Source organism: Pempheris klunzingeri, chromosome 7, assembly GCF_042242105.1.
Source record: "Pempheris klunzingeri isolate RE-2024b chromosome 7, fPemKlu1.hap1, whole genome shotgun sequence".
NCBI lineage: Eukaryota > Metazoa > Chordata > Actinopteri > Acropomatiformes > Pempheridae > Pempheris > Pempheris klunzingeri.
Genome location: NC_092018.1, coordinates 16,277,676 through 16,304,922, shown reverse-complemented (window position 1 = coordinate 16,304,922; position 27,247 = coordinate 16,277,676). Strand labels below are relative to the sequence as shown.

The 27,247-nt window shown below is 42.9% G+C and overlaps 1 protein-coding gene across 1 annotated transcript in view; it reads right to left on the bottom strand.

Annotated features, from left to right (window-relative positions):
* The window catches only part of adgrv1 (adhesion G protein-coupled receptor V1), a 94,017-nt gene extending 67,917 nt beyond the window's left edge, over nucleotides 1-26,100 (bottom strand). The window contains exons 1-38 of the mRNA XM_070833716.1: nucleotides 25,915-26,100; nucleotides 24,954-25,103; nucleotides 22,354-22,449; nucleotides 22,040-22,144; nucleotides 21,599-21,712; nucleotides 21,070-21,300; nucleotides 20,535-20,872; nucleotides 20,074-20,344; nucleotides 18,520-18,846; nucleotides 17,804-17,980; nucleotides 17,315-17,538; nucleotides 16,101-16,227; nucleotides 15,429-15,614; nucleotides 15,027-15,207; nucleotides 14,309-14,472; nucleotides 14,093-14,216; nucleotides 13,685-13,945; nucleotides 12,485-12,611; nucleotides 12,011-12,234; nucleotides 11,188-11,922; nucleotides 9,332-9,705; nucleotides 8,499-8,678; nucleotides 7,902-8,082; nucleotides 7,415-7,608; nucleotides 7,187-7,304; nucleotides 6,764-6,848; nucleotides 5,905-6,040; nucleotides 5,416-5,781; nucleotides 5,044-5,287; nucleotides 4,714-4,929; nucleotides 4,402-4,617; nucleotides 4,067-4,311; nucleotides 3,782-3,963; nucleotides 3,179-3,677; nucleotides 2,742-3,051; nucleotides 2,358-2,567; nucleotides 1,687-1,817; nucleotides 136-235 (exon numbers count right to left, since the gene is read on the bottom strand). Of these exons, the coding sequence (XP_070689817.1) occupies nucleotides 136-235; nucleotides 1,687-1,817; nucleotides 2,358-2,567; nucleotides 2,742-3,051; nucleotides 3,179-3,677; nucleotides 3,782-3,963; nucleotides 4,067-4,311; nucleotides 4,402-4,617; nucleotides 4,714-4,929; nucleotides 5,044-5,287; nucleotides 5,416-5,781; nucleotides 5,905-6,040; nucleotides 6,764-6,848; nucleotides 7,187-7,304; nucleotides 7,415-7,608; nucleotides 7,902-8,082; nucleotides 8,499-8,678; nucleotides 9,332-9,705; nucleotides 11,188-11,922; nucleotides 12,011-12,234; nucleotides 12,485-12,611; nucleotides 13,685-13,945; nucleotides 14,093-14,216; nucleotides 14,309-14,472; nucleotides 15,027-15,207; nucleotides 15,429-15,614; nucleotides 16,101-16,227; nucleotides 17,315-17,538; nucleotides 17,804-17,980; nucleotides 18,520-18,846; nucleotides 20,074-20,344; nucleotides 20,535-20,872; nucleotides 21,070-21,300; nucleotides 21,599-21,712; nucleotides 22,040-22,144; nucleotides 22,354-22,449; nucleotides 24,954-25,103; nucleotides 25,915-26,100 (8,335 nt within the window). The remainder of the gene's footprint in view (nucleotides 1-135; nucleotides 236-1,686; nucleotides 1,818-2,357; nucleotides 2,568-2,741; nucleotides 3,052-3,178; nucleotides 3,678-3,781; nucleotides 3,964-4,066; nucleotides 4,312-4,401; nucleotides 4,618-4,713; nucleotides 4,930-5,043; nucleotides 5,288-5,415; nucleotides 5,782-5,904; nucleotides 6,041-6,763; nucleotides 6,849-7,186; nucleotides 7,305-7,414; nucleotides 7,609-7,901; nucleotides 8,083-8,498; nucleotides 8,679-9,331; nucleotides 9,706-11,187; nucleotides 11,923-12,010; nucleotides 12,235-12,484; nucleotides 12,612-13,684; nucleotides 13,946-14,092; nucleotides 14,217-14,308; nucleotides 14,473-15,026; nucleotides 15,208-15,428; nucleotides 15,615-16,100; nucleotides 16,228-17,314; nucleotides 17,539-17,803; nucleotides 17,981-18,519; nucleotides 18,847-20,073; nucleotides 20,345-20,534; nucleotides 20,873-21,069; nucleotides 21,301-21,598; nucleotides 21,713-22,039; nucleotides 22,145-22,353; nucleotides 22,450-24,953; nucleotides 25,104-25,914) is intronic.
* Between the last annotated feature and the right edge of the window lie 1,147 nt (nucleotides 26,101-27,247).

The following is a 27,247-nucleotide window of genomic DNA, read 5'->3' as shown; positions in this document are numbered from 1 at the left end:
TTAGAGGTATTTGTGGTTTCTTAACAAATAAAAAAAAAAAAAAAATATATATATATATATATATATATATATATATATATATATATATATATATATATATAAAAAATATTAAGATACAAAGAGCAGATGCATTACCAAAAGTCCGTATGTTCGACAAGGAAACTTTGTATTCATCTTTGTCTTCTGGTGTGGCGTCATCTAGAAGCTGCAGGACTACCGTGGCATTTAGCTGTCCCTGTAGAAGACACACCCCAAATAAGTGATTACTGCTGAAAATACCAACATATAAGCTCTGTGGCCGATACCTTCAATCAACCTCACAGAAGAACAACAATAACGATATCTGATCTGTGCCAAAACCTACAGTACTGTGCAAAAGTCTTAGGAAGGTGTGAAGAAATTTTTTGTTGATTTACAAAATGCAAAGTGAGCGAACAGAAGAAAAATCTAAATCAAATCAATATTTGGTGTGACTACCCTTCAAAACAGCATCAATTCCTCTAGGAACACTTGCACAAAGTCAGGGATTTTGTCAGATCACAGTCAGGTGTATGATTAACCAATTATACCAAACAGGTGCTAATGATCATCAATTTCACATCTAGGTTGAAACACAGTCATTAACTGAAACAGAAGCAGCTGTAGGAGGCTTAAAACTGGGTGAGGAAGAGCAAACTCTGCTGCCAAGGTGAGGTTGTAGATGAGTTTCATGTCACAGGTCATCATGGCTAGACAGAAGGTAGTTATACTGCATCAGCAAGGTCTCTCCCAGGCAAAGATTTCAAAGCAGACTGAGGTTTCAGGATGTGCTGTTCAAGCTCTTTAGAAGAAGCACAAAGAAATGCGCAATGTTGAGGACCATAGATGCAGTGGTCAGCCACAGAAACTTGAAAGACACATTACACTTACTTCCCTTTGAAATCAGAAGCTGTCCAGCAGTGTCATCAGCTCAGAATGAGCAGAAACCAGTGGGACTCAGGCACACCCATCTGCTGTCCAGAGAAGTCTGTCCAGAAGTGGTCTTCAGGGAAGAAACCGGCCAAAAAGCAAAATCTCTGGCCAGGAAACATGGCCAAGCAACTCAACTATGCATGAAAACAAAGGAACTGGGGTGCAGAAAAGTGGCAGCAGGTGCTCTGGGCTGATGAGTCAAAATTTGAAATATTTGGCTGTAGCAGAAGGCAGTTTGTTCACCAAAGGGCTGGAGAACGGTACAATAATGAGTGTCTGCAGGCAACAGTGAAGCATGGTGGAGGTTCCTTGCAAGTCTGGGGCTGCATTTCTGCAGATGCAGTTGGAGATTTGGTCAGGAATAATAGTGTCCACAATGCTGATACTTATCCATCATGCAATACCATCATGGAGGCAGCCTACATCCACAGAAGATCTGTGGTCAATTTTCCAAGATGTTTGGAACAACCTACCCATCGACCTCCTTCAGTGACTGTGTGCAAGTGTACTTAGAAGAGTTGATGAAATTGTTGAGATTTTTCTTCTGTTCGCTCACTTTGCATTTTGTAAATCAATAAAGAAACAATTACATTTTATTTTTATTTAAAGCATTCTTACTTTACAGCGTTTCTTCACATCTGCCTAAAACTTTTGCACAGTACTGTACATCGCCAAACTGTGCAATAAATGTGTTTAATGATTCCACAATAAACTATTCAATGATCTAGTATTTACCTCAGCAAAGAAAAGTGTCCCTGAGGTTTGGGTGAAGGTCCGCTGTACAAGGGACCCTTGTACAGACCAGTCCACAGTGACGTTACCCAGACCTGGAGCTGTTCTTAACACCAATAAGGACAGCTTCTCGCCTGCAATATCAAATAGAATACGGTGAGCCCAAAGGCAAGAGTAATCTTAACTACTGGGTGTTATTCTTACATTTCTTCCTTGACAATATGTGACAAAATTTAATGCAATGATGGAATCGGAAGAAGATGCTTAAACCCTTCCTAAGCTTTATACCAGTCTTAATACAATTTACTGATTTGAATATGCAGATGGCCATTATCTAAGATGAAAGATGGATACATGTGAATGGCCTTTCTTATACTCCAGATGCCAAGAGGCAACTCAAGGTCTAATTGCATGGATTCTACTTGGGGACACTTCAACCGCTCATGCATACATAATTTCAAGATCATGACAGACAACCACAGGGCCCACCTGTTGCTGCAAGCGGCTGTTACTATGAGTGCATTCCCTTACGTTTTCACTCATGCATAATTAGGACTCATCTCCAGTGACAGAGACCGTGGAAAGGGTTTGGAATGTAAAGTATGGAGATGATAATGTGCTTTGCACTACAGAGTGAATATCCAAACACAATAGCATCAGAAATATCTGCCCACCTTCTCTGGCGATGACAGAACGTGAGGCTGGATGGAATCCCACTATCCCTGCCACGTTATCGTTAGCCAGTATCACTATGGTTACAGTGTCGGAGCTGGGTTGGATTCGACTTCCCCCCTCCGTATTAACAAGACCAATCATGAGGCTCTCGTTGTCTTCTGGCTCCATATCATCTCTGATTACAATCTCTATCGTCTTCTTCAGATCACCTGTAGGCAGAGAGAATAAAGTACATGCAACATTGGTTGAGTAAGAATCCCAATGATGACTGTTGAAAAGGATGTTGATCCAAATAATTCACTCTGAATGTTGGTTTTTATATAATTCTTGATAGAAAATTATTAAACTACATACTATTGCTGATCAGTGAGTGATCAACATACCATCAAAGACCAGAGTCCCTCCAGTTCCAGTGAAGTCAGCATCTGGTGTGGCCTTTCCACCAACAAACCTCCACTCCACGCTGACAGTGCCCAGATTCCCCCCTGTCCTCTCTATAACCAGGGGCACCACAACCGTAGGCTCCTCTCGAACCTCTAGATATAGCCCCTCGTTGGTGGCGTTGGGACTTAGAGTATAAATCAAAAATACGCCAAACGCATCTCCATTCATCCCTATAGTGACTACAGCTTTGTCTGGCTGGCCGATCGAGGGCAGGTTCTTCTGTGCCACAGTCAGATTCATCAGCTCTACCTTAAAACGACACATGGTAAAACCGTTTGTTATACAGATTGTGGTAAAACTCAGTTGACAGCTAAATAGAATGCATGTAAACCAAATTAAATCATAAGTAAAACAGGACAATATGATTGGGTTGTACCTTTAGGATCTGAATGGCGAAGCTCTCATCCATTTCAGGGAATTTATCAGTCAAGATTGGGACTGTCAGGTTGGCGACACCTGACCCATCGTCCATGAAGGCACTTCGGGCTGTCACAGGGGTGTAATCACTCCCCGCCACAGCCTGGCTGCTGAACAGGACAGCAGCTGCAGTAATGTTTTTTACATAAGTCATAACCTCAGATTCAGCAGTCAGCTGGTCAGCCCCAGAGGTTACCCAAGTGCAAGATGGTGGGGTCACCCTTGATGACAGAGAAAAGGCCTGGCAGGCACGCTCCCTCAGACAAGCAGCGGCACATGCATCCAGAGGGTCCCCTTGACCAGTGATGTTAACTGTCCTAAGGGGGCCAGTGGACGGAACGCCTGCTTTTGGGAGGTCATAGTACATTGGCAGGTTCTGGCCATCAGCCTGAGCCAAGCCAACAATGTCAATCTCTGAGGTGCTGTACACAATCTCCAAGCGACCAAAGTGACCACCACTGGAATAAAGGCAATGGAGATAGAAAAGAGGGTTTAACGTTAGTAATCCTAACGCTAACAACATGAAACCATTATTCCAAAAGAAAATAATAATTAAAAGTACCTCCTGCGGATAGAAATATTGGCTCTGTAAACTCCCTCCAGTGGCTCCTGAACTCGGTAAGCAGACTGTTCAAAGTAGACTGTCCCGTATGGGTTGTCGTTGGCAGGCACTATTATATTAACAGATGTATCGGCCCCAAGGTTTCCTCCATTACTGGCAGCAGTAAGCTCCACCTTGATTATCTAGAAAAGAGAGTCATTAACATTGCAACTAAACTTAAAAATCACCACTTAAAAAGTGGTTGTATAACATTATTTGATAAAACGTATTTCAAATGCTTCTTACCTCTGTGATTTCAGGTACATCATCGGCTAAAATCTCCACTTGGAGCGTCTTCATGGTCTCTCCAGGAGCAAATTTCACCTCTCCTGATGCGGGTTTGATGTCACCCACTGCTAATTTACCATTGACAGTGGCCTGCCATCTAACCACCACTGTGCCAATAGTACCAGCGTTACGCACTATAGGCAATGTGACCTCAATGGAGTTTGATCCTGGTTCCTCTATGGTAATTGGAACAGCTTGGAAGACTAGGTAGAAATAAAATCAAGTGAGTAACTTCCTTATTGTCCAAAATAAGATGAAAAGATTAAAACATATTCTGGATAATGCCTACTGACCAAAGGCACCAAAAGGGTCATCAGAAGGCAGTATGGTGATGATGGCTCGTGTCAGCTCCCCCAGGAGAGCTCCTCCGGTGGTCTGGTTGATCAGCTGAATGAGAAAGGTCTCCTCCAGCTCAGGGACCATATCATTGATGACATAGATGGGTACAGATTTACTGGACTCCCCTTCCAGGAGGACCACATCAGAGGAGGCTACGCTGTAGTCTTCACCTATAGGATTACACATATGTACATACATGACCTGCCTCTTCACACACAAATCAAAGAGAGAAAGTTTTAAATCCATACTCAATGGCCAACACTTACTGACTCTGGCGGTCAAAGGCACTGCTCTGAATTTGACAGATACATCAGCAAAGATGCCACCAACACGCGTGACATTTATTATGGGCCCAACATAGTGCTCTGCGACACTGACGGCAGAAGTCGACAGCTGGAGGACACCAAAGGCATCATCGCTGGCCTCCACTATCACCTGGGCTACAATGTCAGTCTTGGGGCCCAGAGAAGGAGAATTGGAAACTGAAAGGAACAGCAAGAGGATATTTAATCAGTTTAGTGTGGCATGCTTAAAGAATCATTATGTCTTGAATCATGTTTTCAGATACAATCTCAGTGGGAGTGTCTGTATCTTACTGAGCCTCTCCTGCTCTCCTTCGATGAGTTGAACATTGACCAACTTCACAAACACTGATTCATCTCTTTCTGGATCCTCATCATCCAGCACTTGGAGGGTGATGTTTGCTTCACTCTGATTGGCCAAGAACACAACAGAATCCAGGAGGGGAACAAAATCCCGGGCCTCAGTGGCTCGGCCCACCCCAGGGGTCCTGTAAGGTTCTGGATCTGCCTCATTCAGTGTTGCATATGTGACGCGTACCTAGACAAATTAAAATCGGAAAAAATCATACATTTTGGTCATTCTGGTCTGTTAAAAGTCACAGAATCACAAGTGTCTTTAATTTCATCAGTTCCTTAAGTTTCTAAACCCTCTACAGAAGAACACACCTGACCCATTAGGCCTCTCTGTCGCAGGATGGTGAGGGAGACAGTTGAATCACCTTCAGGAAGTCGGGCAAACCTTGTTACATTAGCGAATACAAAAACACCATAAGGGTCGTCACTGGCGAACACAGTGAGAGTGGCAGATGTCCGGACACCCAGACGGCCGTGGGAGACATTAACCAAGGACACGTTGAAACTCCTGTCCAATTCAGGTATATCATCCTGGGCCACACTGATGACGATGTTCTCTGACGTCTGACCTACACCAAAGGTGATGTTCCCAAACCTGCTGAGGAGCTCCCCCTCAGAGGTGGGATCAGCCTCCCAGTACACAGTTACATTGGAGAGGTCACCAAAGGACCTATCCACCTGGGAGAGGTGAAAACATAGCATGGTGAAGAACAATACTTGACCAGACACTGTATTTAAAAAAACAAGACTAATGAGCCTCACTGGTCATTTCCTACTCTTCAAACTGTGCATTGCACTGACCTGCAGGACCACAGAGTTGCGTCCGTCCTCAGGTTCTGTCCCATTGACAGACAGGGATTCAGTACTGAACTGAAACACTCCATGAGCGTCATCAGAAGCAGCGATGGTCACTGTGATGTGCGACCCAACTCCCAAGCTGGCTACACACAGAATTACAGATATGAACCTGTGTTAATTCTTTGTGATAAATGCTGGTTGAATTTTGGTTGGAGTTTCAGTTTGAAGTAATGAAAAATACCCAATGGTCAGAGAAGTGGGAGTGGAGATATGATGATCACCTTTTAATCAATCAAGCTGGTGATTTTGATAGAAAATAGCTCAATAATAATAATACACACCTTTTTACCTTTTACCCCAGTGAGTGTGTATGTGTGTGGAGGTTTTTCCGAAAGCAGGTGACAGTAGCCCAAATTTATAAACCACTGGGGTCTCTCTCTTGGTGTCAACCACTTACCCCTACTGCCCCGAAAGGCTGTTTGCTTTTCCCACATCACTTTCCTTGGGTACTTCTCACAGGGGTCACAGGACAATGTAAATACCACACAAAGTTAAACACACGCTTAAGACAGAGCTCAAAGATACTAAATGACCAAGTATTAGGGGTGATTTTTTTGTGTACTATGTTTGAGCAAAGTTATATCTGAATTAGATCAATAGGCCAATTCTATGGTGGCCATAACAGTCACAGTGAAAGATATTTAATATCAACTCAAACTATTGCCTGTCAGTAGCAGCAACTTATCACTTGATCCCTGATGGAATTTGACTTTGAGCAACCTTAGGGAGTGAGAAATTATATGGATATCAGGGTGAAGGAATGGAAACAGGAGGCAGTTTGGGTAGTAAAGGAGGGGGATACTTACCATGGTGGTGATAGGATGGAAGGAGGAAGTCAGAGTCACTCTCGCCACTACCACTTCCTTCACTACGCAGAAACTGATCCACTGATGGATCACACACGGGGATCAAACAAGTGTCAAACCAGGACAGAATCACGCCAGAAGAGAGGAGATTGAAGGGCAAATGAGAGGGAGGGTGGGTCGGTGATCACGTAGGTAGGTGGGTAAGGGGAAGCACACAGGAGCACAGCACACAAACCACACAAAAACAGTAGGGCAGAATAAAGGGTCAGTTCAGCCCTAAGTCAGGTTTCTAGTATAAATGTACTGAATACATGAACAGGTGAAAGAAGTTCTAAGGATAAAACTATATCCACATGCAACTCAAACTAATAAATACAGTATCCTGAGTTTTAGCGTGATTTTGAGCTCAAATTTCTCACCTCCATCAGCATTGTAGAGCTCTACTCTAAAAATCTTGTCCAGCTCAGGGACAGGATTGTCTACGATGGTCACAGTGATGAACTTTAACCTCTCCCCTGGAAGAAAATCTAGCATGCCCTCCGAGTCCTGTAGATGGAGTACGGAGAAAGAGGAAAAATTTATTCCCTCTTCACCTGCTTATTATTTTATTCATATCATCATCGGCATCAACAAAATGAATTACTGACCTCGTAGTCTTCAGGGCTGGACGCTGTGAAGGGGGTTGTCCTGTATCCAACCATGACCCTTCCCACAAGGCCCTGGGCCCTGGCCACCAGCAGGCGGACTTGTCCATCCTCTTCATTAACAGTTACGTGTGGTTGTTCTAAGGCTGGAGAGATCAATCCCTCCCCTGGAGGGCTGGGCTGAAACTGCAGTAGGCCTGGAGCAGGAAAGGGTGTGAGGGTTTTTGTGTGTTATAGTGACGGTTGGAAGACAGCAAATAAAGGAGAATGCCACGAGAAGGAGGGCAAAGATGTGATGGAAGTAGAAGAGCATAGAGTGGAGAGAAGTAATGCACATAAGAGAGAGAGAAAATAGTACTTATATTTAGCTCACCCAATAAGCCACTTGTCACAACATAATCTTAATCTTAATAAATACTGATGGCTTACTGCTAAAAATAGCACCACTGAAAGTAAAACAGCACTGTCTTTTGAGCAAGTGAGCAAATACCGTAGGGGTGATCACTAGCTGTGACAGTGACGGTGTTGACAGAGTTATTTGGGTCGATGCTTGCACCACTGGTTGGGGTGGAGCCTGGCTTCCCGTCACCGGACTCTGCTGACATTAGTGTGATCTGAAAGGACTCTGCCAGCTCTGGGAGGTTATCATTCAACACCAACAGGTTCAGTACCTAGCAGAAAGATGTGGATATAAAAACAATAAAGATAACAATATTATTATTTGGTAAAGGTGATCATAGTGGCTATGCTGTGTGCCACAAGCAAGCTTAACGATCAGCTGACACCTGTTGACTTATCAGCAAATTCACATACAACCCACCACTAGGTGGGGCTGGTTGTCTAAAAACACCTAGTGAGCTGTACAACGCTGCTGTTAAACTGGACAATCAATATTTATTTGAAATCAGTATGAGGATTTGTAAATTCAGTGCACAGTGCACACGTATATCACACTTATTTTTACCCACTGAATGAATGCACTCTGTGAGACCCTGGATTAACTGAGAGGGGTTTGTCCTAGCTCATACAAAATCACATTAATACAAGTCCAAACGTTGAGTTACTATCACACACACATTACACACACCTCAGAACGCTGCCCAGGCATGAAAAGCACAGCTCCAGTGGCATTAACAAAATCCTGATAGGCTGGAGTCTCACTGTCCGAGCTATCCAGTTGGGTAACACTGTAGTTGACATAAACGTGGTCCAGAGATCCCCGCATACGCTCAATCACACAAGAGATAGTGGAGCCCTCCTCAGTGGTCTATGGTGAGAAACAAGGGAATGAAAATTTCGATTAATTCTGACAACTGGATGAAATGACAAATACTGAATGCATCTATATTCACTTAGTTTGTAATAGTTAATGTGATTTAGAGAGGAAGCACCTGATAGCCAACATGCCTCTACGTCTATCTATTCCCAAAGGATCTAGGATATAAAGAAGATCCTCTGGTTCTGATGGAATGCCATCTATGCCTGCCACCTGTTGTGCTGATGGAAACGAGGAACTGGATCTCCCTTTTGCAGTGCTGGAACTCCTGATGCACTTCTACAGGAATGCCCTGACTGGCAGACCTGCTGCAGCCTCACCAGCTGTCGCTCTACCTGAGAGGGGCCAACATGAGAACCCACGCATCCAATCCAACTAAAGACGGAGAGCATGCTCTCCCTGCAGCCAGGCATGAAGACTGATGAAATATGCAGCAGGACAGGGATGGACAAACCACTTGGTTTACATTACCCGCGTTCCTGTGCAGACTCAGGCTTATGCAGATTATTCATTTCTTTGATTACCAGTCTGGTTTATATTCAAAATGTTTCTCTTGTGATTGCAGTGTTTGTGAGGTGCTTGTAGATACTCAGGGGAGCAAAAATGATCCACTAAGTGCCACTGACTAAATACTGTGCTCTTACATCAGGTATGCAGGCACCGGTGAATCCAAAAAGCCCGTTGGCGTTGTCACTCTTCATGACTCGCAAAATAGCAGTGGGCCTGGGGAAAGGGAGGCGCGCTCCACCACGAACTGCTACCAACTGTAGATAGAACACCTCCTCTGCCTCCTCCTCATGGTCATCCCTGACCTCCACCACAAATGACTTCCGCCTCTCCTCCTGCCGGTACCGGAGGTAACCTGAGATGTTGCGCAGGTCTGTTTTAGCAGGCTGGGTGTGAAGCTCGTGGATGTGGCTGCGGTTCAGCTTAGTCCTGTACAAGCGAACATCCTGGAGAAGGCCTGTGTACCGCTGTTCGCCTTCAGGATCCGAGCCAATAAACACTGTTGCAGGTCCTGGAGTATAACATACACAGAAAAACAGTGTCGTCGGCAAACGTAATTTCAAAAACTCTTACTTTTGGTGTTTCTCACATAGTTAGAACTCAAATAAAAGTCACAGATTTTTTTTGTAGCCTGGATGCGGTGACATAGTAGCGACTGAATACAAATTGCATAATTTTCACACTGATTGAGACTTTCTTTTAATCCCGAAGGCAATATGTTTAATAACAAGGCTCATATAATCCTATTATTGTTAATAGTTGAACTTATTTGGTCACTATGCAGGAGTGTATTGGGACCACAAACAGAATCTTGATTAAGGCCACCAAATGCCTTTCTCATTAATCATTTATATACTTACACCTCTAGTGCCTATCACTTCCTCTACTTGTACAAAATGGGACAAATGCAGGAAATCTGCCACAGTGAGCAAGTACAAAGCCCTGACGCAAAGTAATTCCTCTAAGCCTGAGTTACCAGTAGCGGACAATAACGCATGACATGACAGATGACAATGTATACAACTACTGCTATTGAAGTTAGCTATAGAGCCATCAGAATATTTCCCATCTGGGAGCTTTTGGTCCAATATAGGCTGTGGCTACTGTCTGCTTTAATTAGGGAAAATAGGAAGAAAAGAAGATGCCGTTTGATTTCCTTTAGCAGTAACAATATCCAGCAGCGCAGAGGCTAAGTGGTCACTCAAGCATTGCAGAGTCCCTGTAGTCCTGAACAATGAGGACGTGACTGAGAGGTGGGTTTGTGTGTGTGTGCAAGTGGATGTGTAATAGTGTGTATGAGGGTGCGCATGCATTGTGTATGAAATAAGTTAAGACTTGTTGTCACTTCATATAGGAACAATGAGATGTAGGATTGAAATCCTCTACCCAGACAGCCACATGTAGACCATAAATGACATCATTATAACAAGGACATGATCGTGGTATTTGTGCCTCTCTGACACTGACCACAGTGCTGAGACACCAGTAGACAAAAACTATGGGCTTAAAGGACAAAGTAAGATGTTAGCATGTCATAATTAGGCCTGAGTAGGTTTTAGTTTGGTTGACGTTCTAAAGAAAATGTAAATGTAAAAAAAATTATTAGACCAAATGCATTCAACAATACAAGAATTAAAGAGTGCACCCTTATCACAGTTTCACATCCCTAGAAATAATACTGAATTCCAGTTAGCAACATTTTTCATCCATGAATGTATCCGTATATCATTAGATATAGAGTTTTCAAAGCAACATGAGACAACTAGCAGTGGTGCATAGAGGTCACTGGCAAATAAGAAGTCATGAGGCATGACTCATGACTTGTAAGCTATGAAAACATATGCTAACATATGCTAACAGACAAATTGTGTCAACAAAAATGAGCGGCAGACACAAGCTACAAATAACACAGCAAACAGGGATATGAAGGATGTTATATATACTCAACAATCTGAACTTTGTCAAGCTACATTTAATAAATTCAATAACTCACCATCAGTGATGCCCTCTCCTTTGATGCTCTTCACTCCTCCAGGAATAGGGTTCCCATCCAGGAAGAACTCAATAATCCCATCATCGACAATAATGATGACATGTAACCAGGTATTACTCTCTATGAATTTCTCAGCAGTGGCCCGGGCCACCTGGGGACTGTTTGTTCCTATCACTGTATAGTACAGCATCACTGTGACATGAGACTCATTGGTGTGTATCTTCACTCCATAATACAAGGTCCCATTCCTGGTTCCTTTGCAGACTATGAAGCCGTCAGTGTCTGGTCTGGGCACCAGCCAAGCAGAGAAGGTGAAGTTGCCAACAGAAGCAGGCCCATCCTTCGGGGAGATGGTCCCATAAGCTCCAGGAAGCCCAGAGAAAAACCATGCGTCTGTGGCAGAGTGGTGTCGCCTGGCACGAGGCCTGAGCTCAACCTCGTCTGGGAAGGAGGCTAGAAGGAGCAGGTCATCCATCAGGGGAAGGCCCTCTGGGAAGCGGCCAGAGACAATCTCCCAGGCAACCCGCACATCACCAAAAGTACCCTGCTGTCGGAGGATGGTAAAGGAAGTGACGTCAGCCATATCATCCTCTGAGAGTACATCTTCAGCTACTTCTTGGTCCAGGTTGCTGTCCGCAATGGCAAAGACACCAAATGGGTCGTCATTGAAAGGGATGAGAACCGAGGCATTCAGAGACGTCTCGGCTAGTCGTCCTCCCTCCCCTGGGTAACCACCTTAAAGAAATGATGGACAAGAACTGAAGGGTTTTCAAAACACAATTATGGAAATCTGACAAATGTGTCAGTTTTACCTTGAACTCACCTGAGATATTAACCAGCCTGAGGACGAAGAACTCATTGAACTCTGGAAGCTTATCTGAGATGGCCTCTAGGACAATAGGCTTGGTCTCTTCCCCTGTGGTGAAGGTGATGGAGCCAGATGTGTTGGTAAACTCCTGGTTTTCTTCCAGAGGAGTTACTGAGTCATTGGCAAACACCTGCCAGAAGACTGTAACGTTACCAAAATGGCCCCTAGCACGCAGGACACTGGGACGAAAGAGAAAAGAGTGAACACAGGTCATAGAACACAGGTGAAAATATTGTATCTGTTTTGTGTGAGTTTTGTCAATGCATAGATGTTGAACAAAACTTTGAAAATAATAATAATAATAATAATAATTGTCAAATAAAATAGCATGAAATAGCACCAAAAGTACCAATAAAAAATTTTTTTATTGAGAAGTTTTATAAAAAAATATATAATTCATGACTCATGAATTGAAGACCTGTTCCTTACTAAAAATTATTGGAGTTGCCCTCTTCGACAGGTTTCTCTATGGCTTCCAGGGAGAAAATCCCATTGGCATCGTCATTGGCCTCAATCACCACAGTAGCTGTGTCTGCTCCATAGACAACAGCATCACCTGTGTAAAAATAAGTATTATGAAGTTAGATGGCGACCCACAAGTGACCCAAATCAGATGCTTTTGACAGACAGACAGACAGACAGACAGACAGACAGGACTGGCACTGGCCATATTATTATTGTCATGCTAAATTTCATGCAATAGGGGGAGGCTGTCTAATTAACATAGCACACCATAACTATGGCAACCAAATCCAGGAGGAAAGGGCTTCTTATTCATGAAAAAACTACAGCCTAAAAGCCTCTCTCAGTAAAGGCGTTAAAATGAACAAAGCCAAGGACAGAGCCCAAATAAACCACAAACCTTTATATTTCAAAGTTTTGATAAAAAATAGGAGGGAATACAAAACAGAAAGCATTCCCAACACTGCAATAAAATCTCACAAGCAGATGCTTTACTTGCCAAGGGCATTGCAAGAAACATGCATATCTGCTCATAATTAAACAGGCAAGGTAAAGACTATCAGGGTCAATAGGAGTTTGATTGACGTCTAACATGAGGGTTATTGACTTTTAACACAACCACTATAAAGGACAATCCCCTGGCATGAACCAGACACTAAACCTTACTCGACTCTACTCAGTGTCAATCAGTAAACAGAGAGAGGCCAGTGGAGTGGCCAGTCTTTGTGTCTTAGAAAGTCTGAAGTCTGGTAATTAAGGTCCTGTTGGGGCCCGCTGGTCTTTCATTCCCATCCCTGACACACAATACTGAGATTAGGAGAGCTTTCAGTGTTAACACAGACAATGCTAAATAACCCAGCTACTCCTTTCTGTACATATACAACTGGCATCAAGAGAGGATAACCAGGGGAGAAGGAACGTGATGTTATTTTGAGATGAGGTGTGATTGCCTGGCTCTTCTACTTTAAAGCATGTTAACAAATGAGAAAAATAACCGTCGTTCAGTTTGATTCCTTAGAGGGAATGCAGATCATATCATTTTCATTTTCTGAAGGAACCAACATGTATGACACACCCACTATATTACCTGACATAGGTATTAATTCACATATCCTTATAATATACAGTACACTCCTATGCTAACCACTTGTTTAAAAGGACACTCACCACTAGCATTGTAGAGAACAATGTAAAAGGGTTCATCAGTCTCTGGTATGTTGTCATCTTCCACAGCCACAGAGATGTTCTTCATCCATTCACCCACGTCATACACCAGCAACGTGTCATTACTCAGCACAGTGAGGTCACCTGGAGATGCCCCGCCATACTCCACGCGGTACATCACCGTGGCGACAAAGTCTGCTTGCCCAGCCCTCAGAACAGTGAAGTTGGCCACGCTTCCCTCCTGAAGCCGCACAACCACAGGCTCTGAGGATGGGGCGAGATGTGAAAAAAGAGACGGGAGGTGGCCAGGGAGAGGAGAGAGGAGTGAATGACTGGAGCTGTAATATATTAATATATTATTAAGTCTTTCAGAGGATCCATCATAAACAGTATCCAGAACAGTATCCTTACCAGAAAAGTAAATGGGGTCATCATTCTTATTAATCTGTAAAAAGGCAGTGAGAATGTTTCCCAGTCTTGCGCCACCTGTGGCATTTATCACCGTGATGGTGAAATTCTCCATGTCTTCTGGGATCTTAGATAAAAAAAGATGAATCACAATTAAAACAGGGAAGTGTAACTCAGATTTGGATTTCATGCATTTTTGAGTTTTGTTTATCACTTTACCTCATCAGGTTCAGAAAACAGAGTGAGGTTTTTGAGGTACTCCCCATCCTTGAAGGTGATATTTCCCTGAAGAGGGCTGACGTCTCCAGTCGGGGCTGGCTCCAAGACCCAGGAAACTGACACTTCTCCAAAGTGTCCCCTGTTCCTCACTACAGGGTACACAGCTGAAGAACCAGGGAAGACAGAGATGATCACTTTAGATACTGAAACCATCCTTAAAGGCATTAACTCTTGTGGATGCACTTTTCTTTTGAGATTTGGCTTTCATTTTGGTATAAAGCACAAAACAAATGCGCTTACAGATAAACATTTTAGCTGTATAGTGCCCATGCATGTCTGTATGATAAGATCAAACACTGGTGTTAGGTTTAAAAGAGGTTGAGAAAAGTTTTTTGCTTCTTCCTGTTCTTGGCACCAGTTTGAATATTGGACTGCATAATCACTGTGTAGGGCCAAAACCTCCTGCTGTACTAGTCAACCACAGTACTAGTTTATGTGCATTAACATATTCATTATACAGGCAGCTCTGGTCATGTTATAAATAGCTTGCACATAAAATACAACCTAAAATACAAACTTCCATCATAGTCCAGATCATCCCATATGCAGACAAATGTTCTGTGATTTACTCCAATTAGATCCATTTAAAGTGTCAATGAGATATCACTTGACATGGTTAAGTATTACTATTGTCTAAAGGACTGCTACTTCAAAGTACCCTGGTGAATCTCATCTCCTTTGCTCTCATTGATGGCCACCGTCAGTCCTGATTGGATGAACTCAATGACACCAAAAGGGTCGTCGTTCTTCCGCACTGTGATGTTGACCTCCCTGTGGTTGCCTAGGCGACTGGGTGGAGTGCTGTGGCTACTAAGTACCACAGAGAAAGTCTCATCCAGCTGTATGAACACACATACACGCAAAAACACACAAACACACACACACTTTTCATGTAGCAAATGCAGGTTTAAGGCATAATTTTTATTATCTACACCTATTGGAGGATGTGTTTCACTGGATTAAACAAACATTTACCACTATCAGACAGAGAGGACTTTATTTTGTAATGAATGAAATCATATAAACTTGAAAGTCAACACTGAATTGACCGTGTACTTACCTCCGGCACACCATCAGGCCTTGCCACCAGTGCCACAACCACCTCTCTCTCTCCTGGTTTAAACTCCAGGATGCCCGTGGCACCATAGAACTCAGTGTTGCCCGAAGGCATGACAGCATATCGCACCAGCTGTTTCAGCAGCTGTCCCTGAGCTCTGACCACGTGCAGCTCCACAGCTTCACCCTCCTACCAAAGTTTAAAGTTCACAGAGGTCATGTCAATCAATCAATCAATCTTTATTTATATAGCACCAATTCATAACAGGTGTTATCTCAAGACGCTTTCCATAAAGACCAGACCAAACTCTTTAATTAAGCTCTCTTAATTAAAAGAGTTTGGTTCACCCAACGATTCAAGAATTCAAAATTAAGGATTCAAGAATCCCCACATGAGCAAGCATCAGGTATTAGGTAACAGTGGCGAGGAAAAACTCCCCTTTAACGGGAAACCTCAAAGAAGAACCAAGCTCGGAGGTGGGCGGCTTTCTGTCGGGGCCCGTGTTGGGTGTGGGTTGGACGGAGAGGTCATGTGACCAAAACCAGAGACAACAGCCCAAATTAAAATATGTGAAGTTTATTGTGACAATCTCTTCACTTTTGTAGCTGCTTATTCTAATTAAACAAACAAATGTAGGTAAAATTCTACAGTTTTAAGTTGCAGTTGAAGACTTACATTGATGACCCATGGGCCTCTGGAGAATGGGGAGAACTCAAAGACTCCCCCAGGGTCATCGTTCTCCATGATGACAATCTCTCTGCTGGTGAAGCCAGCTTTCAGGATCTGATTCTCAACGTTACTCCTGGGACACACACACACACACACACACACACACACACAGTATTAGATCATAATAGCAAGAGACCACGACTGAAACGTACTGAAGTCATTATGCCCTCCGTAACGACACATGGTGGAACTACTTTTGGTGTTGAGTACACAAGGCTGATGAACATCACCAACATTTTGCAGCAAGTGAAAACTCTGACATTTCTTGGGCTTTTTCTTTTGTTGTGTGTTTTGAGTTTCTGAAACATCAAGTGAGACGTAAGGAAAAAACAGCTCAACTTAAATCTTAACTTTGCAATGCATTCCTCGTATTGTGTGAAGCTAATTAAATATTGGCTCCATATGCTAAGGTCCTGCTGTTTAAACCACTTTTAATAAAAATGTCAATCAACGCCATGCCTGCATCTTTATTGCTCCACAGGGGTATATGCATGTGTGTGTATGTTGAGAAAACTGAAGCCAAGTAAGCATCACATCACGGGCAAATTAGAGACAAAGACATGAAGAATGACGCACTCCAAACAAACAGTCAAAGCTGAGGCACTGCACGCATACAAACACTGACATCTTTAAAAAGGGTACACACAATCAAGCCTGGTCAAATTAGAGCCAAACACATAAAGAAGATTCTCTATTTACTCCCAACAACCCTTTGGATTCCCTTTTTTCACACCATTGCTGAATCCCCAACCCCACTCTCATCCCCCTCACCCCCACGTCAACCAAAGACCCTAGAAATCCTGAAGTAGGCCCTTCTCTGAAAACAAAGTCCTGATTCACGCCACACAAAAGGCCCAGGTTCATTCCACTCTCCACTCACCCGAAGTACACTATAAAGCGTGCAGTCTCCACCCTGCAGAGACGGAGTGGGAGGGAGAGAGAGCTGCCATTCTCATCAGAACATAAACAGATGAAACAACCCCCAAACCACTACCCCTCATTGTTTGAGTTGGCTCTGAAATTCACACTCAAAACCCCAAATTGATATCGTAGTACAGTTATGTTTATGGGCAGAACAGAATGGTCTATTATGCCTTGATGATAATTAACAAAATAAACAATCTTGATGAATAACTTTTCCCAGAGTGTAATATCCCTACCTATCCAGACTGAGCACTAAGGTCTCGTTGACTTCTGGGATATTGTCAGCCATGATAGTGAAGTTGATGGAAGCATCACTCTGCCCGGAGAGGAAGACCACAGAGCCACTCAGAGGCGCCAGGTCTTCAGCAGTTATATCCTCACGATTCACTCCGGTTGGCTGAAGACTCCAGAACACCACAGCCTGACCGTCTGTCCCGTCACGGCGCAGAGGGAGGCTTACCTGCACCACCAAACATCAGCAGAATTAACCTCCTATACACACTGTGACCATGTGCAGAACACTCATTTTCTGAACACAAATTAGCGTCAGCAAATGACAAGGGGAGTTTTGCTGACTAGCAGCATAGTGACTATACAATCAAGTGACTCTTCTTAGTTACAGTAACAGTTACAATATAGGAAACCTGACTTTTTCTTTTACAGTGCTGGTAATTTAGACAACCTAGGAGTTTTGATCCAAATCGAGATTAGAAAACATATCTTACTGTGCTGGTATTGCTGTCCTCTGGTTCATAAACCACCACTGTGGTGTTACTCGTAAAGCCGATTTCCCCATTAGCAATGTCAGGGGTGACAGTCAAGGTCAGGTTTAGGGGTCCCCCAAACCTCGGGCTATTTGAAGAAATTGGGGGGTTGATATCAAGCAGCTCCAGTGTATTCAACTAGGGGAAATAGAAGAAGCAACCAAGTGAATGAAAGGCTGTAACAGGGTAACAAGGAGACAGATACAGAATAATTGATGCAGCTCCTTCCTCGCCATCCACTCATTTCTGTTTTGCCACTTTTCAGCATGTGTCCGGGCTCCATTCACTCCTTTTATGCTTTTGCGTGTATGTGTTAGTGTGTGTGACTAAGTGTGTGACGTGATTATGGTTCTACAGAATGTGAAGAGGGCCTTTCTTGTACTTAGGCTTGCTTTAAGAGCTAGGTGGTGTTGTTAGTTTGGACAGTTGGGAAAATCCCATAGCAACATGCCAGATTTGAGTGCCAGTGTCAAACCATTCACACATGCAAATAAGGCCCTTAAACTTTGGATGGGACTGATTTGGCAAGAAATGCAAACACAAATGGTACATTTTTGGACATGCAAGAAAAATGTTGCTTCATTTATAACATATCATTAAATATGCAATTAAAAGTGAAAACGTCCACATGTGGGTTGCTTATGTGTTCCTCTGTACCTTGTTTCCAGCCTTTTTACCTGTATTAAGAAATGAGCTCCATTCTGCAGGAAGGCATCATTCCTGATTGGCAGTATGACATGTACCATCCGCTCACGGGTAAATACCACAGTGATGGATCTGCTAACATTCAGAACTTGGTCACGGGCCAGAGCTGGCTCTATTGGGCCTGCAGGAATGTACAAGGCAGTGATGGTCATAGACACATCACCCAGTGTGCCACCATCGCGCAGGAAATTTAGTGACAGGAAACGTCCCTCTGGTTGGCTCTGGATGCTTTGCTCTTTTGCTGGGTCAAACCGAAAAAGCCCATAGACATCATCGCTGTCCTGGATGTAGAACACAATCTGTGGGAAGAGTGGAGGAAGACCATATGGCATATGTTTTATTAGATGTTACATTTTGACTGATGAGGGAAAAAGGCAAAAACACATTCTCTGGATCTTGTAGGAAACACAGATCTTAGTAGTGGAGTGGGAAGGGTTATAGTTCAATTGTAAAATAGCTAAAAATGTTCATATATATATATTTAATACAATTAGTTTTATACACTGTGTCTTTGAAGAAAATGGGATTTCAAAAGTTTGACATATAGGCCTCAGCTGTACTGCCTGTAAGGGCGCTCTGGGCTGTGTGCAGTCCCCTGTCTAGAGAGGAGGATGATCTTTAGGATGTGACGGGATAATTGCAATGAAGCCCAGATTTACCATCAATTACTTTGGACGATTTTGTGGAATATCCTGTTTTTTTGTTACTAAGACTGTATCTTGGGTTATAAAAAGAAGAAAGGAGAGGTGATGAGTGGAGAGAGGGAAGAAAACAAGTGAGACTGAGAGTAGTAAAACAGAGTTCTGAGCTAACTTTAGAGAGGCGTCCTCTTTAATTAACTGTGCTAAGATTGCTAGAGTAGTTTTCATAGGCATTTTAACTGAAGCTTGATCATTTTCCTGAAACCTATGCTTGTCTGACGCATTGCCTGGCATGTTCACTATAGCTGTTTTACAGCATCATTTGCAGCATTAATGACAATTAACCCTGATTGACTTGTCCTACAATTTAAGTGGTTTATTAATTCTTCAAAGCAATTTCTGAGTTCTGGGGTGTGTTTGTATGTGACTGAAGCAGAGTTTGTATGCTTCTCATCTCATGCATGCAACATAAACAAGACTTAGATCTGTCCACTGCTTTCACACGTGAACTAAGAGGCTTGGACAAAGATGGAAGCTATAAAAATCCTGTCACCACCTCACCCACGCTTTCTCAAAAAAACACCAAAGACATCACATAGAGTGCATGTCTGCTTTGTTTTGATTCAGCCACATTAAGGGAACACCCACAGAGCAAGGCTACACACTAAGGGGTCGGTTTTTGCAGAATGTGCCAAGTTTGCCACTGTACCTCACAGTACAGTACAATATCACACTCACACATGCACAACACATGCGCAGCATCTGGAAGATATGTTCCCTAACAAGTGCAGCCTTCTGTCTCTCTCTTCCTGTTACAAGCCAATTATAGCAACAAAGTGCAGCTATAAATAGATTTAAAGAATCTAAGATCTTCTCTAAACTTACCTCCATGGGTTCGTCAACCTCCGCATTTCCAGTTACAGTATCTGGCAGCAGCTTGAGACTAAAAGCCTCTGCTTCTTCGGGTAGATCATCTGCCACAACGTTTATTGGAATCACAGCAGTCACCTGACCGGCAGCAAATCTCACTGTCCCTGCTGCAGGACTCAAATCGTCCGACACTGGAGAGCTGTCACTGGAGTTTCTACTGATGGAAAAGTTGGCGGACACGGCACCATAGCTGCCTCCATTTCTTACAATAATGATGCCTTCAAATCTAGGGGAAACGTTAAAAGAACAAACAAAGCATGGTTGAAAACCCAATAGTCTTGAATAATTTTTCTTTTTATTATGATGCCCTTCAATCATATTTAGACAGTTCACACAGCATACACATAAACAAGCTTGTAAAGATGTTATAGTACCCACACAATGGGATTAACAGTTTATATGTGTGGGTTATCTACCTCTGTGTCAGGTCTTCATTTATGGTGATTGGCTGAATGACTGCACTGCTGCTGATTGACAGGACACCATGCGGCTTATCATTGGGCTCGATGGTCACTAGCACAGCATTGGGTGATACTAGCACAGCATCTCCGCTGATGGTCTCCTCCAGCAAGACCAGATGGAAGGATTCTGCAATTTCTGGCACATCGTCATCACTGATTTTGAACAGCAGGCTGGTTGTGTAGACAAATGGAGGGAATGTAATTGCACTGACTGGCTGCAGGTCGAGGAAATCCACAGCTGGTGTGGCGCTGCCAAGTCCTTCACCGCTCACCACCATGTAATCTACAGAGACCTAAACACAGTATAGTCCACATGGTTTGTACAAAATCGTGTTTTGCTTGTTTTTTCTGCGTATGCATATATATATACACACAGACACACAGACACACACCTTATATAGAGAATATAAATACATACATATATATATATATATATATTCATAATGTCAAAGGTCTGGATAAACAAAGAACTGGATTGATAGAAAGGAACCTCAGTGTCAACAGAGCCGATGAGTGGTCCATCCTCGGTCAACCGACCACGGGTCACATTAAGTATAATGACTCCAGCGGACTCTGGTACTGCCAAGATAGAGTGGGAGAACCGCAGTGGGCTGTCATTACGCCGGATTCTTAGCTGGACACTGCTGTCATTGGGTCTGAGGAGGGCTCCACCTGCCACACCCGTCAGCCTGACTGAAAACACCTCATCATCCTCTGGGATCTGACCAATGAAGAGAGGGAAACACATTCACATACAGGTGTACAATGTTCAACTGTTTCAAAATTTAGAGTAAGTAACTAGAAAAACACAGTTGTTTCTTTGAAACTCTGAATAGTTTGTGAAACTTTAAAAAGTTATCGGGGCAATTGGGACAAACACACAAACTAACAATGTCTAAAACAGATGATGCAGGGACAGATGGAGACCAGTTGTTACAAGTCAATCCTTATGTGTGACCAGTGACCACATGTCATATATATGGATTAGTTTGTGCTTAAATGAGGAGTTTGATCAATACCTGATCATCCAGGATGAGGATACTGAAGTGCACTACGGCCTGTCCCACAGGAATAGTGATGTTCCCTCTGTCTGGACTGAGGTCCTCAATGGCAGGGTTGGGACCCCCAGAGATCTGAAAGGAGGAGTCACAATAATATTGAAACTTTAGCATGCACATACTCTATGTCATTTAGGATTAATATGCTTCATATAAATGATGGAGAACTATTTTCCTACCATGAAATTACATGTAATCAATGAATTACATGTTCATTCTTAGGACTAGATTCTCCAAACTCTTGGATTCACAAGTCAATTGTTTAGCCATTGATATAAACGTACAAAAGCATATTAAACAAGTTAAAAACAAGCCCATTTGTCAGAAACATATCTATAAAAATACTATAAAGCACAGTGCCCTACGTTTGTTGGTTTTATGTACAGTACATCGCCCTCTGACCTCAAAGTTCACAGTCACAGTCCCATATGTTCCCTTTTCTCTAATCAGGGTGAAAGGCACAAAATGGTTCCTTCCTCTTGGCTCGTCGACCACAACCTCTTCAGTCTGAGATGAAAAGGGTGAAGAAGTTAAACAGAAATAGAACAATTCAGTTCAATTCAACACAGTAACACATTTGCATTATAGTACCATGTCACTATTATTATTGATGTAAACTAAATCAATCATAGTTAGAAATTAGTAATTGCTGTAATGAGACCAAAGTGAATTAACCAACAAAATCAAGGTGCATGTGGATAACAGAGGCTTCTTACTGAGTTGAAGGCAATTATTCCAAAGGCATTGTCATTGGACAGGATGGTGATGGTTGCCTTGTTTGGTGTTCCCAGTGTCACACCATTAGAGGAGCTCTGGAAAGCAGGGATAATTGAAATGGTTAGATAAAACCAGGCCCAATATACGGTATGAGCCTAAGAACATCTTAACCCCTCCCCGACCCCCGTGCTCTTGTGAAAAACCAGAACGCCTGCCTTATCCACTGTCTTTACTTCACATCTGTGCTCCCACTGAGAGGCCCTGTTGAGAAGGCACAAAGACAGGAAGTACTGGTCTCAGGCCAGTTGATTTGTCAGGTTAGCTCACAGTGGGATGCCTCTTCAGGACTTGTGTTGTGCTCTGTGATTCGACACTAAGACCTGACAAACTTAAAATCTCAGTGTGCTTAAAATCACACAGTGACTTCACGAGGCTGACTCTGTAAGTTTTTTTTAACTAAACAAAAAGAACCATAAGCTATGATCTGTACAAGGAGGGTTTTCCTTTTTCTGAACCCTATTAAAGAGAAAGACCGCAGCCTTGTTATTTGGTTTAACTTTCCAAGGTTTCCATTAGTGAGCTTACCAATGTTTTCTCAAGCATCTCATGGACCAACTGGGCTGACAACCACCATGTCTGAGCTCAAGTGCACAGGCTTCCACCAACACTTTCAAAAACACTTTTCAACGTACAAACATCTGGACACAGTAATGATTAGTATATGTGCAGGTGCTCTAGAAAGTAATCAAATACGAGAGTCTTAGAATAGCAAGATAAATAAAAACACAATTTTCTCCTTCAAAACAATTTGAAATGTATGTATCCATTTTTCTCAGCCCAGCAGTGCTTAGTCCTTTTGCATTCAACCCTCTATTCAGGGCTTTTCCCAGCTATAACAGAACTTTCTTTCCGCTGCAGAGCTCTTGTAGCGGTCAACTCACAGACACAGAATCCACATGCTTTAACAAAGCCAAGCCACTGGCCGAGCCAGGAAGCTGCTCACACACATACTCACACACTCATGTGTGCCCAACTGCATAAACAGGCTCAAATATATAGTAATTCACGCGCACAAATTGGCCTCTTAACAGCTAGCTTTGTTATATGCATGTAGCAATACATAAATCCTGCCTCCCTCAGTCAAATATGCTACGACTCACTGTGTGCTTCTACTGTTCTACTAAGGCAATGGTAGACTGCACCTGCTCTGGTCCACAACCATTCTACATTATTTGTATAGAACAAGCTCAAAGTTACTACAATATTTTCTACTAAAACAGATTTAACTGTCAGAAATGATGAATGGAATATCATCAACCCTTTGTTTCGTACTTGTGCTTGATCTATGACAACCCTTGTAGTGCACTTTCGTCCGCCAGACAGTCCCTCAGTAAGCTGATAGGGTAGCATTTGGCCAAAGCTTTGTCTCCGCTGTAGTGTAAACAGAAAGGCTAAATGGGCCTCATCTGGTCTTTCACTCTAGTAGCAGGCTAAATACGGGCTTGCGCTACTGGATTTTCACCACATGTCACAAAAATGCTGCGTCAAATTAAAAATGTGAAGAAAGTCACCATTGCTGACAGCTGTTTCAAAGTTGTAGCTGTTTTGTAAAAGTTCATAGTTTGCAATTGGTGATTCACAATGACCTTTGTCTGGGGTCTTTAAGTAAAGGATAAGACAGGCAGACAGCAAGACCAGGCCCCACTAGCTCATCAATCAAACTAGACAGCTAAAGGCTACATGAAACCATGGAGATAGTCTCTTGGTGTAAGGCATCCTGGGCTGTGATCGTATTCCTTTGACAAGGATTTACGACGTATACCCATAAAAATCATTTTGAAACTTTAAAACATCTATAGCTGTCATATAAAAGACTGTACACAATTGCAAATACGCAATAAGATACCATCTTGCAGTAACTGGGCTAGAACAATGTATAAGGTGGCAACTTTTGGTGATATGATGTGTTTGGTGGAATGGTTTGGTAGCAAAAAAGACTCAAAATGCATGAAAGGATTTTGATGTACTTAGTTGTGAATCCATTCATTTATTGTAACACACTGAGCTTTCATCCACAATAGTGTATCAATGGCAGTGGTAGACACACAACATACATTATACAGAAATGAAATCCACGGAACGGACATGCCCATCAAGGTCAATGGGGACAGTGAATGAGAGGATCACTTTAATCTACTATGTGGTGAGGCTGTGGCTGTCAAAGTTAGTTTCTTTTCACAAAGGTGTCTTTTAGTGGGGAACCTCGCAGACGCACACAACATTTGGCCCCACCCAGTCCAGCCCTAGAAAAGTCCTATAGAGCAGACACATCAAAGACCCTGAGGCTCAGAGCCTCCCAGGCTTGCTGTGGCTGCCGCCCCCACTCCCTAATGTTTAGAAGCTGGGGTTAGGGTTTAAAACGGTCTGGGGCAGAATTATAAGTGGGACTTTAAGACGGAGGAGGGAGGAAGAGGAGAGGGAGTCATTATCAATACAGAAAAAGTGCAACACAGTAAAAACTGCCAAGAGAAAGTTGGCAGACACACACACACACACACACACACACACACGAACATGCAGACAGACAGCAGGCATTTACCTGTAGTGTAAGGTTGAAGGTAAATGTCTCATCGGCTTCTGGCAAGTCGTCATCTTTCACAGCAATGAAGATGGTCTTACTGGACTCAGTGGACAGCAGGAAGGCTGCAGCATTAATGGCTTCAAAGTCCCCTGTGTCGACGCCCTCTAGCTGGGTCAGACAAGCGAACATAATCACATTGTGTCACTCACCATTTAATACAAATATTACTTCTTTGTGTGCTCTCTGTTTGTTCAAGACAAATTTTTGAGACAACTTTTTTGAAAATGTAAAGTGGTTGGAAAGGCACAAGAGAAATGGAGACAACATAGCACAATAGATTATAAAGATGGGTTTCAATGCTGCAGGTACATGATTTGTGCTTTAGACAACTGAACCAGTGAGATGCCCTAGGCTGGATGTTTTTGCCTTTTTCAGCTGTTTCCACTAGCAGAAAGCAGCTACTGTGCGCTCCTATCTTTTTTCCTTCCATTCCCTTTTCTTTTTGCTGCCTTTATCTGCTTGATCATGAGTTTCAATGTGCTTCTGTTTATCCCCATTATTTCCCTGGAAGGAAAGCCTTATATTACACAGTATTTCATCAACTAATAAGGTGGCTCAGGTATAATAGTTTATGTGACAAGAAATATGGTAAAGATATCAAGAAGCCTAGGAAACCACCCAACCACACTCCACTGCTCGGTCAGCTCGCCTTACCAGACACAGCTGACACTAGCCCCCATGTGGAGGACATAAAACCAAAACCCATTTTGTGTTTTCCAAGACAGTTTCTGCAGACACACTGGGTTTGCACACTGGAGAAGGTCTACCATAGACAAAAAGTTCAGTGATTATTTTCTTCACTGGATATAAAGGATACAGATACAGATATATGAGATACAGACTGAACAGATGACTTGACAGGTTGATGAGTATTGATGCACGATGAGTCATCAATGATGAGCTTCTTCCATGTGCCTACCAGAACCAAAGCCGTCACATTGACCGGGTCTCCCACTCTCTCCACAACCAGTCGGACCACAGCTGTGCTGCTCTCGTTGACAACAAAGTCAGTCTGCCCCAGGAACCGCAGTGTGGCTGACTCAGAGGTGATGCCAGGGATGGACAGAGCCAGAATCAACCCAGCGAGCAGGAGGGCAGGGAGCATTCCTACAAAAAGGGGGAAGCATATGGAGGAGATATTAAAAAAAGATGCAGGGAAGACATTATGCATATATCAAAATAAAGCAAGGAAGACCATAATTCGAGGAGTTTTACAAATTAAGAAAGTTAGAGAAAGTACATTTTTTAGCTTCCCACTCACCACCGATAAGAAAGGCAATTCACACTGCACAAAAACTCACTCAAACTCAAAATCTTAATTTACAGACCTTTGTGACACAGTATTAAGATTAAAGATGTAGGATGTAAAGAAGTCAAAACACAGAAATGAGGACAACAGGGATGCTTTCCACACAAGCAATCACAGAAACAGCCGCATTCATGATGAATAAAGCATTTACTAAGTACGTATTTATGCACAGGGGACAGGGTATTTCCTATTTCATAAACGAGTATCTTATATTCTTTATACTAGAGAATTCTGATATTAAAATTAAACATCGATACAGTTAGTATAGATTAAAACTAATATGATCTTAAGGCACTACTGAGTCGCCAGATGTTCAAAAGGCCTAGCTTTTGAAAATGTGCAGTGTGGCCGGCTGGCAGGCTTGCTGGTCATTGTGGTCTAAACGGTTCATAACATTATTCCATAATTCCAACAGCTGTTGTCCTCATGTTGTCATAACTGTTAAAGCAGTTGTTGTTGAGTTTATTCTTCTTGACCACATGAATTTAATATGTCATGCCAGAATAAATGTGATCACAGAAGGTAGTTTCAGTAATTCAGCATGAGGTCTCGGACGGCGTCCTGGACAATTCTGCACTGCCAAAACGCTCTTCTCGCTCTCTCTCTCTCTCGCTCTCTCTCTAATGACCTTCTCTGCTGTCCCTCCTCCTCCAACCATTCTCACTCCTCAGTTTGTCCCTTCTGCAACCCTCTACCCTCCACTTCTCTTCTCCTCTTGTCTCGTCTTCTCATCTGTCTTCTGCTTTCCCTGTCCTCTCATCTCATCTCCTCTCGTCTCCCCCTGTCCTCTCCCGCTCAGCTCTCTCACCCAGAATAATCCTTAAGCTGGATGGAGCCACTGAGACAGTTGTCATGGTTAACACAACAAAACAACACAGCATGACAAATGGGGTGGAGCCAGCTTAAAGCTAAATTGCAGCTACTCTGTCCTGTCTTTCCCCTC